We start from the raw sequence: 16,386 nt of genomic DNA, 5'->3' as shown, positions 1-16,386 counted from the left end.
TCCTTACAAACCTGTGCTCAACTGGGCCAAATCCACACCACCCAAAGCCAGACCTTTGATCTTAGACAACTATTGAGGGTGGAGTGGATTTGGCCCAGTTGAGCACAGGTTTGTAAGGAAAAAATAGGGAATGCCAGGGAACAGGGGCCAGGTTAATGAGATTCTGTCCTTACAAGGAGCTCTGAATAGAGATCATTTAGTACATTCTGAAGCTGGACCTCCACTTGAGGATAAGATTTCAGTAAAGTTAACATTTACTGTGTTTTCTAAGTGATAGGAACCATGCTAACTGCTTTACAAGTATTATATTGTTTAATATAATACTTATGACAATCTCTCTGCACTGTAGGTGTGATTCAATCCCATTTAATAGTTGTGAGAACTTAGGCAGAGTCTCAGTTCATTGCAGAAAGTTAAATGGATAGAAAGTACTTGAATCAGGATTCATTCTCCATTAATTTGAATTTTGGGTTTGTGCTTTTAACTACTGGATTGTTCCTTCTACCATGAGTATTGAGTTTATGTTTGGATGAATTTGTCCTGATCTGACATCCCTCACTGAAAAATCCTTTATACGATTACCCTGTCTTCTCTAGGCATTCAATCTACTCACACAGTTTTGCTTCCAGCATCTTTTAATTTATTTATGTAGCATGGAAATGGCAAAAGATACTATTTATACCGATGAAAAAGTAAACATCGGATTTAAAGACTTCAGGGATTTAGAACTTACACTTTTTTTTCCTCATTCAGGCCACAAGGTTAACACTTCAAACTTCTGATAAATAAGAGTTTAGATTTAATACAAATGAAGAATAATTTGATTTAAAGGTAGAGAAATAGCTTGCCATTCTGAGTACAAGTTTAGGTTCAAACCTTCTATCTCTAGGATTAAAAAGATAACTTTCAGTGGAGATTCTTAGAGCCTCCAAAACTCTTTGACCCCTTGGGGTAGCACTGGAATCTGAGGAGTAACAGAGATGTCACAACCTCTTAGCCAGAAAAACCTGATGGAACATATTGATTTCCCTTGACTCCTATTGGACCATATGTATATTTAATCAGGAGGGATCTGAAGGATTGGGCTGTGAGCTGAGTTTGGAAGAGAGGGCTTTAGGTTAAAACTGGGATTTTAGAGCCATAAAAGTTTGTAAGAAAAACAGCTCTGTTTGAGGCAGCTGAACATACTAGAGAATCTGTTGACTTTCTCAATATTGATTTAGCTTCATAATATTTAGTTTGTGCCTGCAAATGTGGATGGATTAGTGGACTTGGTTTGGTGAACATGCATGTTTAAAGCAAAGATTGAGAAGAAAAGTGTTGGTTCATATGTCCATGTGACCTCCTCAGGGATAGTATTAATCAAGCCTTATCCTTGTCTTGATGCTTTTCTTAAGAGTTTGAGTTGAGTTGAACAGGAAGGAGGTACAGATTGGAGCAGATCCAACATGGGGATATTTATCTTTACATCCACTCTCTTCCTGTGCTCAATGCTTCTTGTATATACAACTTGCCTAAAAAATTCATGGAATGGTTGGCTGTAAGGTTGTAGAAATGGAGGTGGGGGGGGTGGAGAAAGATGCCTGCTAAGACAGAAACTTGGAAAAAAAAGTTAAGCCCAAGAGGTCTTTTGCACAGATCCAAGTTGAATAAAGATTCTGATCACCCAACTTTCTTATATTGTCCTGTTCTTAGTTCTTCAACAGAGCTACATGCTATTTTAGATTTGAACATTAGAGATAGGCAGGAAGATAGTTCAGAACATGAGAAAGGGTAAAGTTGAAATGTGGAGATCACTGTGGGGAAGGGAAAACAGAAAGACCAACAAAAGGCAAGAAAAGCCCAGGTTTGGGAATTCTTGTCCAGCCAGCACTAATAACTTGCTCCAAAATTTGTGGTGCTCTAAGAGGAAGGTATATAAAAATAAAATATTTAAAATATTTAATAAAATGCACAAAGAGGGAAGTGATCAATGCTGCATATAAGGTGAAATATCTGATAGAAAAGAAAGGATTGATTTTAGAAAGGAAAGGGAAACCTATCCCTGTACTGGAAAACTCTTAGTGAAGCTTTTGGTGTGAAACATAAGATGACAGAAACTGATGTCAGATAACAGGAAATCAGTCTTAAGAAAGGAGTGACCACAACGCAACCGCAGAAGGAACCAGGTCAAGGTCTACCAAGAATGTTGCTTTTAGAGTTGTTAATCATCATCAAGGTTCAGACATTGGACAATATTGTCACCTTGAAGAGACCTCAAAGAATTAAATATTTTGAGTATGTATTCTGTGCTGATATGTGGATGGATACTGGGAACTTGAATAAGGTCAGGAAATCTAGATGGCGCTGTTGTGAAGGGGAAAGGGCAAATAAGCACAAACCCCCAGGCCCTGTTCCCATGAAAGTGAAATGTCATTTGTATGAATAAAAGCTTAATTGGATGTCCTACATAAGGTGCTGTTGTAGACTTTGGACATTTAGGGGGATCCTAGGAGTAGAACAAGTGTGGAATAACCCTATGTATTGATGAACTATCTGGATGATTATCTAGATCAGGTTTGTTCATGATAATGGTATGCCTAGATAGTGGTGCCATCTGTGATTAAATTTCTAAGAGGGGGTTGAAAGGACTGGAAGTGAGTGGGTGAGAGGCATGCCTTCAGGGACTGGCTGCTTCAGGGAATGGCTGCGTGAAGGTGCTGTGGGAAGTTGATTGTGATTCCTGATTTTAGTTGTGTTTTTCATTTTTGTTGGGGGTGGGAATTTTCCTCTACAGATGGAGCACAGTTCTATTCTTTTCATTCCAATAGCTACTTCATCTTCTCCAGTGCAGACAGCAGAAACCCAGCCTACAGCACCACAGGAGACGAGGACACCACAGCCCACCAGTTCACCATTGTACTCTTGCCCAAAAGGTAGCTTCATTTTTTTCCTGAACACCTGAGAGTATTCAAATTTTGATAATCACCGGCACATCGTTAAAAGCATATATTTTGGAGTAAGACAGACCTGACCTGAATGCTGATGCTGGCCACTCTAATCAGCTATGTGGTTTGAACAAATGTCTTACCTACTTAGAATCTGTTTTTATCGTTTGTGAACTGGATGGAATACCAATTATCTTGTAGAATGCTGGTGAAGAACCTCAGACATAGTTAAAAAGTGGTAAGTAATAGATACAATAGCAACTCTGACTCTTACTTAGAATGTCCAGGATCCCTATTTCTGACTGGCAGAGGTGGCTTGTGTGAGTTGGGAAGCATTGACGTGCATATCACTCTTTGTCTTAATCAAATCAATCAGTCTTGACTCCAAACTTATTAGTGGGCTTGCTCCCTTGGGCCAGAGCCTTAAAACAATTAAATCCAGCTCCCTGGTATCCAGACCAAACTGGTCAACCACGTTTCTGCTTTATCTAAGACCCAGACCCTAAGTGTATCTAGGAAGCTCCCCTGTCACCCTGTGGAGCTTGTAAATGGACACTTTGAGATTAGCTGAGGACATCAACACCAGCACCAAGAGGCATATCCTGCTGAGACTGTCTGTTTACTTCCCCAATTTTCCCCTACTGTCCCTATTCTGGGCAGGTCTCATACAATCTCTGCTTTTTTGAAATGTAAGATTCTCCTGTCTTCCCTGTGGTAGAGAAAGGTGATTTGAATCCTTTCATTTTCCCCAGTTAATTCCGTTACCCATGGTGGTAATTCTGGAGAGTGCCACACGCTGAACCCTTTTGTAATGCAGAGCTGGCTTATGTGTGCTTGTGCATGTGCTGAATCCAAACAAGGTCAAGCCTTGCAAGACTCCTCCCTTATGTGTATGACTCATTGTGCTTAGGAGTTAACAATCCGTAGCTGCCTCCCTGCCCCCCCCCTCCCCCCCGCTTTTGGCTTACCTTTTGCCAATAATTCCTGGAAGCTGGTTAATTTAAAATGGAGCTGCAGTGAGATTTACAGAGGGACCTATTCAACTGGGATTAGATAATGGTGACATTTGGTTTTGAAAGTGGAATCCTTAGTGTGAACTGTTTCCGGGCACAAAAACAAAGTGAAAATATATAGAAACACAAGGTGGCAGCAGTACGAGTGGCGGCACCCCACGCTTTTAGTGGTTGAGTAGGAAGAACATAGGAGTAGGAAATCATTTTCTAAAAATCATGTCACTACAACCTGGTCCAGGTAGAGCTTTCCAGAGTGAAACAGACATCAGAGCTGCTGTGTCCCCTATGAGTCATGTGATTGTTGCCACGTTGGCAGTGTACCTGAGGTTCTCGAGCCAAATCCTCATTGTGGGCCTGCAGTGGGCCGAAGTCTCACAGAAGCAAAGAATGTTAGGTTTGGAAGGATTTTGGTGCTCATATGGCCCACCACCCACCTTAGATGGATATATGTGCCAGGAAACTGTTGTATATTATCTCACTTAATTCTTTTAAGGCAGGCCTTATTTATTGCCATTGCTAGATTAGGGAGGCCCTATAATTCTCCTTTAGAGACAGCTTCTGATTCAACGGCCAGTTATTAGCTTCAGACCTATGGGCAAGATGTTGCATTCCTCAGTGGATGTTAGTGATGATCGAAAGACATGATGTTTGGAAAGCATACTGCACAGTGACTCTCTCCCCACCGCTCCTTCTATTGTAACATATTTAATTCGTCACAGCTAATATTTATCTAATATGGTGTTAAGTCCTTTACATGCATCATCTAATTTAGCAACTTTATGAGATGGGTGCTGCTATAGCTTGTAGTTCTATCTGTATTACAAAATAGATATTTCAAAACTCTATTAAGATTTGAATGCTCAGAACTTTAGGGAATAATATAAATAAAATCCTTTTATATAGGATTTCAGGTAGTATAAGATACATTAGTTTTATAGCTGATATAACAGATTTTTTATAAAATACTTCTGGATCAAAGTATGGGCACATTGGCATATAACGTAGGAGTTATATGCCCCTTGTTTTATGTATCTTAGTATGTTTTACTCACATTCTGAATAAAACCAATGTAATGTCCATTCAGAATAGAGTGGTTCTGATCTTTGGATGTGCATATGGCCTTTGGGTACTCATGGCCTTTATGCCAGTTCTTAGCTGGCATAAAAAATATCGATTTCCTACCATTAAGTGGCATTCTTAACTTGCTTCCAAGAATGGGCCTCTGTGATTCCCCTAAAACTGTAAGTGAACCTTTGTGCATACATGCATTTTTTTTCCATAAAGAAGACAAAAAGTGTCCATTTTTGAAGGGTCCATGACAAAATGGTTAAGGCACACAGCCTTCCACGATAAATTAATACATGTTAGTAACTTGGTATGACTTTTGCAATGTCTGCAGCATTTGGCCATATTATTATTCAACTTTTCATTCACCACCAGAAGGCAACGTGAATATATTTAGTGTCTGCAGTGAAAATTCAATATTTTTTGTAATTATAATTAATTTTCTTTCTTGTTGAGCAGATGGGAATGGCACTGTGACACAGTCTTCAGATGGCCTTTGGCATAGCAATCAAACTGTAAGCATATTTCTTCCTACTTCATTAGCCAGTTTCACTTGTGTGCCCCCCTGGAAGCAAGTTTCATTTAGAGATTATTTCTGTAAAATTGGCCCACAGACTGATTCTTTCTGGTTGAAATTTTTAAAAAAAGGAAGAAAAGAATTTGACTCTTAAATAGGGATACTTTAATTAATTTGGAAAGTTCATACGGGTGGTGGACCAGTTTGTTAGAATTTGCCTGCTAAATGATATTACATTCTGTGTATGCATACATATACATACAAACGCCCACCACAGACTTTCTCCTGGCCAAACATTAAGAAGAAAGAATGGTCTAATTTAAGGAGAGTGACTTAACATAATAGACCAAGGAAGACTTTAATTATCATTAGGGAAATAACATGCTTTGAATCAATGGAGTGGAGGCCACCCCAGACAAAAATATATCCGTGAAAGTGTGCTTGCTTAAGCGTATCCTCCTTCGTATTCTTTTCAAACCCAATTTCCATTCTTTATAGAAATATTGAGGCCACTATTGAGTTTTTCCATATATAAACCTCCCCATATGATGACTTTTTAAGGTATTAACATCTTACACACATTTGTGATTTTCTTACACGTTTCCACAGTGAGCTTGGGAAAACTCTAAGGGGCCCTAAATACTCCTGATGCTTGTCAAAGTCTCATCTTTGTAAACAAGTTAGACAAATTTATCAATAGGACATTTTCTTTTGGTTCCTCTGAGAGAAATAAGTTTTCTTTTAGTATGTGCAAATAACTCTCAGAAACAGCAAACAAAAAGAGTTTGAGGTATGAGAATAGTCCTTCTGGTCCCAAGTACTGAGAAATGACAACACAGGCCATGGTAAGAAAAACTCAGGCTCAGGCACGGTGGGATTATTTAGTGTGGGGTCAAATGGCTTTATGTTGTATACGTCAGTGACAATGAGACCATTACATAGGAGTGATATTAACATTTTTAACCACTTATATAGCATGGGCACTGATTGACCTGATGGATGTGGGTTGAATTTGTATATACCTGCTAAATGTCAGAATTGCAACTATGTGAATGATTCTTCTATTGGTATATAGCCAGGCCTATGCTGGATTAGAAAAAAAGTAAATAAAACATTCTGAATGGTGATATTGTTCTCGACCTCAGTTATCTGTAGGACAGGTATGTTTAGCAGCAAATGGAAGCGTTTTAGAAGCAAGTCACAACAGGCAGTAGTGAAACCATGGGCTTTTTGTGTCTTGACTCTGAGGATGTTAAGAGGTATCTCAGGTATCTTGAAAACATGCAGCATGTATTTTGACCCAGTGGGGTCAGCTTCCTGGACTCTATTGTAGGAGAAATTGAACAAATACATGAAGATGTATGAGAAAAGATGTTCATTGCTGCTATTTATAGTCATGAAAATAGGGGCGCCTGGGTGGCGCAGTCGGTTAAGCGTCCGACTTCAGCCAGGTCACGATCTCGCGGTCCGTGAGTTCGAGCCCTGCATCGGGCTCTGGGCTGATGGCTCAGAGCCTGGAGCCTGTTTCCAATTCTGTGTCTCCCTCTCTCTCTGCCCCTCCCCCATTCATGCTCTGTCTCTCTCTGTCCCAAAAATAAATAAACGTTGAAAAAAAAAATATAGTCATGAAAATAATATAAACAACTTAAATGTTCAATAGTAAGGGATTAATTACTTAGTCAGTTAAGCATGACCACATATTGCCATTAAGAATGTAGTCACTGCAGTGCATTTGCTGACATGGGAAGACAGTGACTGTTTATTGTTAAGTGAAAAAAACAACTGTTAAAACAGCATGCACACATGTGGAAATGTAGTAGCATATATTGAATATAGTAATTGTTTCTGTCAAGAAAAACACTAGGAGGATAAAATTCTAGAAGAGCAGATAATGAAAAATGGTAATAGTGGTTGTTCTTGGATGTTAGGATTATGGTTGGTTTCAGTTTTCTTTTTTCATGCTTCGCCGCACATTCTAAAATGAACATGCAGTTTTTATGTAATATTTTTGAAAATGAAAGCAAAGCCTGCCTCCTGCAGCCCCATGTTACATCTAACTACTTTACTCCCCGTTGGAAAGCTAATAACACAGCTCTTCCCTCCCAGACACTGGCCATTTCGCCTTTAAGTAAGGATGGCTCAAACACTAAGTATCTTTTCCTATCTCCCTCACAGTATTTATCAGAAAGTACCTAAAAGTACCTTTCCCAAGAACCCTAATTAATCTGTAGTTGACAGACACAGACACAGAGGCTCAGAGAGGCTAAATAACTTATCCAGGGCCACACAGCAATGAAGTCGAAGAGCTGGGATCCTGACTCCAGACATTAAACTTTTACACAAGAAGACACTTGATCCTTCTCTCTTATCTTCTTTTCTGTTAAAATACTTACCCTCTGGGATCTCTTTAGGATTTGAGCTAAGCTATATAAAAAGTTGCTGAGCACAATGCCTGGCATATTTCGGGCTTATTCCAGGAGGTGGTGATCCTTTACAAACACGCACTAGGGTGTTTAAACAAATTTCTGCTTCTCTACCCAATTGCACAGCACTTCATGTTGGTTGTTAATGAGGGCCATGTCTGTGAGCACCTACTTTCAAGTCCATTTATGTAGACTTTCACAGACTCTTGAGTTATAGCTAAAAAAATAAAAATAAAGACTGTAATCAAGGGCCAAATTCAGTCACCGAGCATATGCAGATAACATCACCAAGCCAACTTATACACGAACAAAAATTGCTTTTTCTTTTTTAATATCATGGAGGATATATTTATGGAAATAGTTTATTGGTTTTTAAAAATATGCATAATGTACATATAATAAAGTACACCCCTTTGAAACATACAGTTTGAGTTTTGACAAATGCATACCCCTATGTAAATACCACCCCATGCAAGGTATAAAACATTTCTGCCATCCCTAAATACATTTTGAATTTTAAATGGTCTTTGAATTTCACCATATGGTTACAATCTCAGATCACTTGGTCTTATCCCTCATGAGCCAGAAATAGCCAAGGGCCAATAAAGAAAATGGGTCAAAAAAAATTAAAAGTAGATCTAGCCTATGACCCAGCAATAGCACTGCTAGGAATTTACCCAAGGGATACAGGAGTACTGATGCATAGGGGCACTTGTACCCCAATGTTTATAGCAGCACTCTCAACAATAGCCAAATTATGGAAAAAGCCTAAATGTCCATCAACTGATGGATGGATAAAGAAATTGTGGTTTATATACACAATGGAGTACTACGTGGCAATGAGAAAGAATGAAATGTGGCCCTTTGTAGCAACATGGATGGAACTGGAGAGTGTGATGCTAAGTGAAATAAGCCATACAGAGAAAGACAGATACCATATGGTTTCAGTCTTATGTGGAGCCTGAGAAACTTAACAGAAACCCATGGAGGAGGGGAAGGAAAAAAAAAAAAGAGAGATTAGAGTGGGAGAGAGCCAAAGCATAAGAGACTCTTAAAAACTGAGAATAAACTGAGGGTTGATGGGGGGTGGGAGGGAGGGGAAAGTGGGTGGTGGGCATTGAGGAGGGCATCTGTTGGGATGAGCACTGGGTGTTGTATGGAAACCGATTTGACAATAAATTTCATATTAAAAAAAGAAAAAAAAAAGAAAAAGAAAAAGAAAAATGGGTCCAAGTACATTATTTTAGGGAATGTCTTCTACTCGTAACTCTAACAAGATGCTTTTCTGATCCACTGATGTCTCCTTAGCATGTGTCGCTGGCACAAAATTCATGGATGACCACCAGTAAGGGACTCTACATTGGAATCTGCATTACTACTGTGGTATTGCTCACTGTGTTGGTTGTCGTGATTACCAAAAGTAAGTCATTTCAGAATTATGCCTAAGGGAACGTAGTGCAAGGGTTCTGGAGCCAAACTGCCTGAGTTTGAGTAGCTCCACACACTACGTGATTGTGATTTCACATTTGGCATAAATTTCTGTTTCGTTTTGTTTCTCTTCTTTTCTTCTCTTTTCTTCTCTTTTCTTTTCTTTCTTTCTTTCTTTCTTTCTTTCTTTCTTTCTTTTTTTCTTAGAGAGGGAGAGAGAGAGAGGATGTGAGTGGGGGAAGAGGGACAGAGGGAGACAGAGAGAATCTTAAGCAGGCTCAATGCTCAGTGCGGAGCCCCATGTGCAGGCTTCACAGGGCTCAATCCCATGAGCTTGGGATCATGACCTGAGCTCCCATGAGCTTGGGATCATGACCTGAGCTGAAATCAAGAGTCAGACACTCAACCCACTGAGCCACCCAGATGCCCCTAAATGTCTGTTTTCTTAACTGTTCTTTAAAAAATAATATTGGCCTATACAGATGCAAATTAAATTCTACAAAGTTGAAATTAAATCTTAAGAAATGAGAATTTTGGGGGCAGGCTTGGAGTTTGAGTTTGGAAAGCAACAAACCATTGTAATATATACAACTTGTTCACTCCTTTTCCATTCCCCCCAAGAATAGTTTTTGTCCTCATGAGTGATGATATTGTTGAATTTTACAACACCCATTTAACAGGAAAGGCAAATGAAACATTGGGAGGGAAACTGATTTCAGGGCTAGAAGAAAGAATTTCAAAAGGCAGTCATTCAGCTGTTGTGTACAGGGGGTGTGTGTGTGTGTGTGTGTGTGTGTAGCCTTCCTTCTATGAAAGAGCCACAGTCATTTATTTTTAATGAAATTTATTTATTAATAATTACATTAAAGTAAGCCAGGGCATGTGGGTGAATACACTAAGCCATTATGAAAATGAAGTACTTTTATGAGAAGTTTGTTTGGGTCTTATCGATTCAGAAGGAGTTACTTGAGTATCTAGGAAAGCACCAAGTCTGTTTTTTTTTTTTCTTTTTTTTAAACATTCTTTCTTCTAAATTTATTTTTTCAGGCTCTAGCTCTGTCCAGGTTTTGTTTATAGTAAAGCAATAACAGAAATAATATACTTGTTTGAAAAAAAGATCTTGTAAACTATTTGACCAATGTGTGTAATTTTCTCTTTGGCTCTTCCCCAATTTAGAATATTTATGCGTAAGAAACAAGCTGGAACAACTAAAGTAAGTTTGAAAGTGTGTCAATAGCTTTTGGTGTTTCTACTCTGCTAAAAGTAAAGAAAAATTTGTCTCTGTCCTTATCCTCTTTTTCCCCTAAACTCTTCATTTTATACCCTACATCCCAAAAAATCTAGTTTAATGAATACCACTGTTGTTATCCACAACTTCTAGTGATATTTTTCACTTTCTACATTTCTCTGGAATTGTGCCAGAACTGCTACAGAAGGAACACCCCAAGACCTCTTACCTCTTAAAGAAAGAGAACTAAATCACAAGTGTTTGATAGAATGTTTGAGTAAGTTATTTGATTTGTTCTTTGATTTCATTCAGTGCTTTGTTTATTGGATGTTTATTGAATGTCTACTATATTTCAAAGAGATGAACAAAGCGGACAGAAACACATCAGCAAATAAACAGGGACCTTGCAGTGCTTCTAGACAAATATCACTGGGGATACAGAAAAAGGTAATGGGTTGAGTGAGCCCTGAAGGAACAGATGACAGCTCTGCAGAGATGTGGAAAAAGACAGCTCCAGGCTGAAGAAGTGCAAAGGCACTGTGGTGAGGCAGGTACCTCCAGCTCTACACAGGTCCTGCCTTCTCCTGCTGTTCCATTCCCAGCCAGGTGTGCTCATTTACATGGGTTATCTGGCCTCATAAACATTGGCATTTACAGTTTTTGAAAATCTATCCTACTGCCCAATTAAAACTTAAATCCCCTTTACCTGCATCCAAAACTTGGGGTCATCTACTGGAATAGCTGTAATAGTAGGAAGCCAAATCCAAGTAGCTTGCTTCGTTTGATAGAGCTTGAGCTTCATTAAGCAAGGTGTTTATTTAAAATCCATTTCTCTTAGATCACCATACATTATTCCTAGTTCTCCTTCACTGGATGTTTGCACACAGCCTTTCTTAGGTCTGAGTTAATTGCATGAGCTAATCCAAAGAATGCACCTTGAACAATGCCCAACACATTGTAAGTGCTCCATAAACATTGGCTTTTGTAATTGCTGTTATGCCTGTCATGGTAAATCTACCCATGAGATAGGCACTATTATTCTCAGCTTACAAACTAGAATACAGGTTTAGAAGTGTGAAGTGACATCCAAAGTCACACCACACAGCAGGTAAAAGGCTCAATCTTAGGTCTTTTAGAGTCCCAAACCCATACTTATAGAAGTTTTTGACTGTGCGCTTCTAAGAATGGAAGAGGAAATTACTCCTAATAGGCAGAAAAGCATGGAACACAACATCCTATTAGTTGATCTTTGTTCTTTCACTATTAACTTTTTCTAAGGGCTGACTTTTTATCACCTAATCATAATAGAAAATATTTGTTGTAGAAAATCTTATAAAATATAAGAAAATTAAAACAACAAAACCCCAAGCATTTCTTCATGACTTTTTTTCTTTTCTTTTCTTCTTCTTTTTCTTTTTCTTGGTTTTCACAGTTCTCATCACACTGACTCATTTTAAGTCATTGACACTTGTTCTCACAATGTATGGGTGGCCACTTAAAGATCAGAGCTGAATGAATCCTCAGTATGTTCCCTATCATTTCTCAGCAGGCTTAGGTAATAAAAATAGGCACTCTCTACAAATTATGAAACAGCACCTGTATCAAAACTGCAAACATGAACTTTCTGTACACTTACTGTAGAAGTGTATGTGTTATGAAAGTTGTCTAACCCATGGCTTTCAAATTCGGATCATTAAAACACAGTAAGATTTCTGCACCATGATCTAGCACACGTTTATATGAAGCAATACTCTTTTACTATGTCCAATATATTCTGATATAGTTTGTATTCTGTGTTTACCCTAAATGCAGGATTTAGACCACTAAATAGATTTAATAGTGCTCTCTGGAAAAGTACAATCCACAGTCAGAAAAACAGCAGCCAAACCATTTCTTAGCTACTACCCTTGAGAATATGCTTGATTTAGGACTTCAATTTGATGTGCGATCCCAGTCTTAGATTTTCAATTTTTGCATTCTATTACATGAGTCTCCTGAAGGAGAATACTTAGGTTTTCTACATACTTCTTAAACAGACTCTCCTTCAACTTAATATTCACAACCCTGGATCTCCTTTTCATTTCATAGACTGTGAATGGGGCTCTGGGACTGGCAAATACCCAGTCTTGCCTGCGTGTAAACAAATGTGCTCACCATACTTTAGAAGTGGTCTGCTTTTCCTTACTCGTGTTATTCTTTCTGTAGCTTGGTTTCGTTGAGTGACCCCCAGACTGGAGCTTTGCAAAGTGCATCTGAAGTGGGTGTGCGAGCGGAAGACAATATCTACATTATCGAGGACAATCTTTACGTCATGGATTAAGATCCAGCGGCACTCTAAGGATTTATACCCTTGACTGCAGAAGACAGTGACAAGATATCACCATGTCAGAGTTCTTTTAAGCTCTAGAATGATTTTTCTGTCAATTTCAAATGATATTCCAATATGTCAGTTATGATGGGTAGGCTGACTTTGGTTCATCTGTGTACGGTCAACCTCATTGGTCATGTAGTCCTAATTTTTTATACTACAACTGGTTCAGTATTTCTGGTCATTGCAGAGATTTCTCTCAAACACGAAGTGAACACTTTAGAATTGTGTGTTCTCTTTGGACCCTATGAACCCTATATCCATCAAGAATTCTCGCTGGTGAGACAGGAGAGGAACTACTACCTTGGTCACCAAAGCTGTCAAGAAGAGTGGAGTAGGAGTTAAAGTCAGCAAATCCAATTTGGGACTTAAAGTCTTCACTTGGAATCATTTCACAATTATCTCTTGTGTTTTACCTTGTAATAACTCCAAATGTTACATTTCTTAGGTTCCCCAAGGCTTTCAAATCACGGGTACACAGGCTTTTATTTCCCCCATAGGGAAATAGAAGTGAATGTGATATTGCCATTGTGGGTAAATACAATTTCTCATGGCTCTGGAAATACATGGTATTAAGCCTTTCCTTAGAACCAGGGTGGGTATTTTAGCAGTTAGAAGAAACTAGGGTAATGAGTGAACCAAGAAGATTCTCCAGGGAAGAAAATCAGTTGATTTATTACATGCTATTTCTGCTACATCTGTTCCATAGTCCCAAGCATTTGTGTAGATAATTGTCATGTTCTCTGAACTAATTTTTAGAATGAGGCAGGGCATAAATAAATAGAAGAAAAAAAAAAGGGAGAAGGCTAAAAGGCTTTCTGCTTTAGAAAAGTTACTTTGCAAATATAATAATGTTGTTTGAGAGTGTTACTAAGTTTCAGTCAAAATTGTCACTAAACCACTGCAATTTTTAAAATTGTTTTGGAAGGATGGTTTTTTTTTTTTTTTTAATATCAAAGCAATTCCAATGCTATTCTTTTTTTTTTTCCTCACAATTCAGTGAAATTTTTGGCTTTTCCAAGAGAGTTAAACAAAGGCTAAAGGTAAGGATTTTTTAGTCAACACAGGCATTTCTACATGAACAGTTAACAAGGTTGGGTATTAATTTCAATCTAAGTAAACCCTGAAACAACTCCTGCTTAGGGTTCAGAGATACACTATAGCAGTTGAGGAAGGCAGGATGTTCATTTCTGAGGGCAACATGCTTGACATTCTTCTGCAGGGTTCTAGGAAGTTAACAGGACCTCTGAATAAAAGTTATATGGGCAAATAATATTGTTAAACATGCTATCTTGGGTTTTCCAAGTGTGGCCAAGATCTGATCTGGCCTAAGAAATTTTTTTGTTTTTGTTTTTAAACTACAGTGTTTTTCTTTCAAATTCAAGACAACATGCATAAACATGGTGAATTCAGATGAAAGCCTGAATTTGTAGCTTTTCTGGAAAGACCTTGCAACATTGGACTGCATTCCTAGGTAGTCAGGGCCCCATTAAATGGTGCTACATCCTCTCAGCCCCTAGTGCTCAACTTTCCTGCACAGACACACATTTGTCACCTGCTTTGTGACTGGGAATTTGAATTTATAACAGCTCTGCTCTCTCTACCCTTCCTGCAGATTTATGATGGCACATTCAAAGTTCTGGGAATCTGGTTAACTTTGTTAATCTAGCACTTCCAAAACTTGCTTGAACACAAGGACTACTGCCATATCCAGTTGCATTCTGTGAAACAGAATGTGAGGATGTGTGGGAAAGAAGGTGGTACACAGAATCAGGACTAGGACCTGAGTTCTACTCTTAACTCTTAACAGAAACACTGGATGCCATTAGGGCTAATCTTTCTTGATGCCTACATTTTTTAATCTATCAGGCATAATTATTCCTATAATTATGTCAGTGTATAGTGGTAATTCCAATGCTATGTTACTTGTGACAGGTCTTTGAAAAGCGGAAAACACTACAGAAATGCAAAAAGTGTTTTTTTTTTAATTTGTTTTTATTTTTTGGTTGATTTTATAGTAATAGCAGATGTAGATTTAGTGCTCAGTAAATAATTTCAATGGTGTTGCATTCATATGTATTTTGCTATATGGTACTTTATTGGAGGGAATAATTTACTTTTTGGAAAGCTGATATAGGGTAATTGGGCTAATTTTATACTGGAGTAAAAACTGTCAATAACTGAAAGGACAAACAGGTGAGTGGGGAGGAAAGGGAGGCGTTCAGTTAATATTAAACTCTTTTTTGTGAATATATCCATCTTATAGAATGTATTGATTTGTTTTCAATCCTTTGAGATGATTGAGGTTCCATTTTCTTTTTTTTTTTTTTTTTAATTTTTTTTTTCTCAACGTTTATTTATTTTTGGGACAGAGAGAGACAGAGCATGAACAGGGGAGGGGCAGAGAGAGAGAGGGAGACACAGAATCGGAAACAGGCTCCAGGCTCTGAGCCATCAGCCCAGAGCCCAACGCGGGGCTCGAACTCATGGACCGCGAGATCGTGACCTGGCTGAAGTCGGACGCTTAACCGACTGCGCCACACAGGCGCCCCAAGGTTCCATTTTCTACAAACTGTCTTGTGATGTTAGGACACTGGTGTAAGTAAGGTATTTAAACTTGGGAAATTTTGCACATCTTTAAGAAGTAGCAGAACCAATTTTTCACTAATGGCTGTGAAGATAATTCTGGGAGTACATGAAAGTATGAGGGACTCTTTGGGACTAGTTTAATTTGTATGTACACTCATTAATAAAACAGATTTTTGTTTTCATTTTGAAAATGACTTGTTGCTTTCTCAAGCTCATCTGTTGAACATGAGCCAGGCATGTTCAACTTGCTGTGGGCTCCCAGGATAAGGGAAAGTAGGGCAAGGTTTGAGAGTCAAGTGTGCCCAGTGCTCCTCTAAATACTGGGGGTAGAGCAAAGAACAACCCTGAAATCCAGTTCCTGAGAAGCTCCAATTTAGTAGGGAAGAACGCCCCAAACCATCGAATTCTAATGCGGAGGAAAAAAGAGCATAATGGTAGCTAGGCTCCTCAGTTTTGACATCCGGGGCCAGATAACCCTTCATTGTGGAGGCCGTCCTGTGCATTGTAGGATATTTAGCAGCATCTCTGTCCTCTACGCACTGGAGGAGACAGCTGGGCCCCACGAGTTGTGACAATTACAATACCACCTCTGGTTGAAAGCCAACGTTAGATACCTGAAGGATGTGGCTGGTGTGGGGAATGGTGTTGCTTGGTTGGTTACGAGCTACCTCTGGGTAAGAGGTGACATTTAAGTCGAAACCAAATGAATGTGTGAGCAGCAGCCTCTTCAGGGATTCTACCAAATGCAAAGGCCTGAATCAGGAAGAAGCCTGTGTATTAAGAGAAAGTAGGGTATGTTCTGAGGACTAGAAAAAAAAAACAAAAACA

General features: G+C 38.8%; 1 protein-coding gene across 6 annotated transcripts in view; it reads left to right on the top strand.

The window, feature by feature from the left end:
• Positions 1–15,749, top strand: part of HAVCR1 (hepatitis A virus cellular receptor 1) — a 31,564-nt gene extending 15,815 nt beyond the window's left edge. For 3 of the 6 annotated variants that reach the window (XM_040443135.1, XM_040443107.1, XM_040443125.1), the window contains 6 exons: positions 2,811–2,915; positions 5,465–5,520; positions 9,254–9,365; positions 10,550–10,586; positions 12,807–15,274; positions 15,525–15,749. In XM_040443135.1, coding sequence (XP_040299069.1) covers positions 2,811–2,915; positions 5,465–5,520; positions 9,254–9,365; positions 10,550–10,586; positions 12,807–12,921 — 425 coding nt within the window. In that variant the 3' untranslated portion in view covers positions 12,922–15,274; positions 15,525–15,749. The remainder of the gene's footprint in view (positions 1–2,810; positions 2,916–5,464; positions 5,521–9,253; positions 9,366–10,549; positions 10,587–12,806; positions 15,275–15,524) is intronic. The other 3 variants (XM_040443144.1, XM_040443116.1, XM_040443152.1) reach the window with 2 other exon arrangements.
• Positions 15,750–16,386: the final 637 nt, after the last annotated feature.

Source organism: Herpailurus yagouaroundi, unplaced genomic scaffold (assembly GCF_014898765.1).
Source record: "Herpailurus yagouaroundi ecotype Mexico unplaced genomic scaffold, PumYag 29, whole genome shotgun sequence".
In the NCBI taxonomy this organism is placed as follows: domain Eukaryota; kingdom Metazoa; phylum Chordata; class Mammalia; order Carnivora; family Felidae; genus Herpailurus; species Herpailurus yagouaroundi.
The sequence above is the reverse complement of the archived record's forward strand: the minus strand, read 5'-3'. Positions and strand labels throughout refer to the sequence as shown.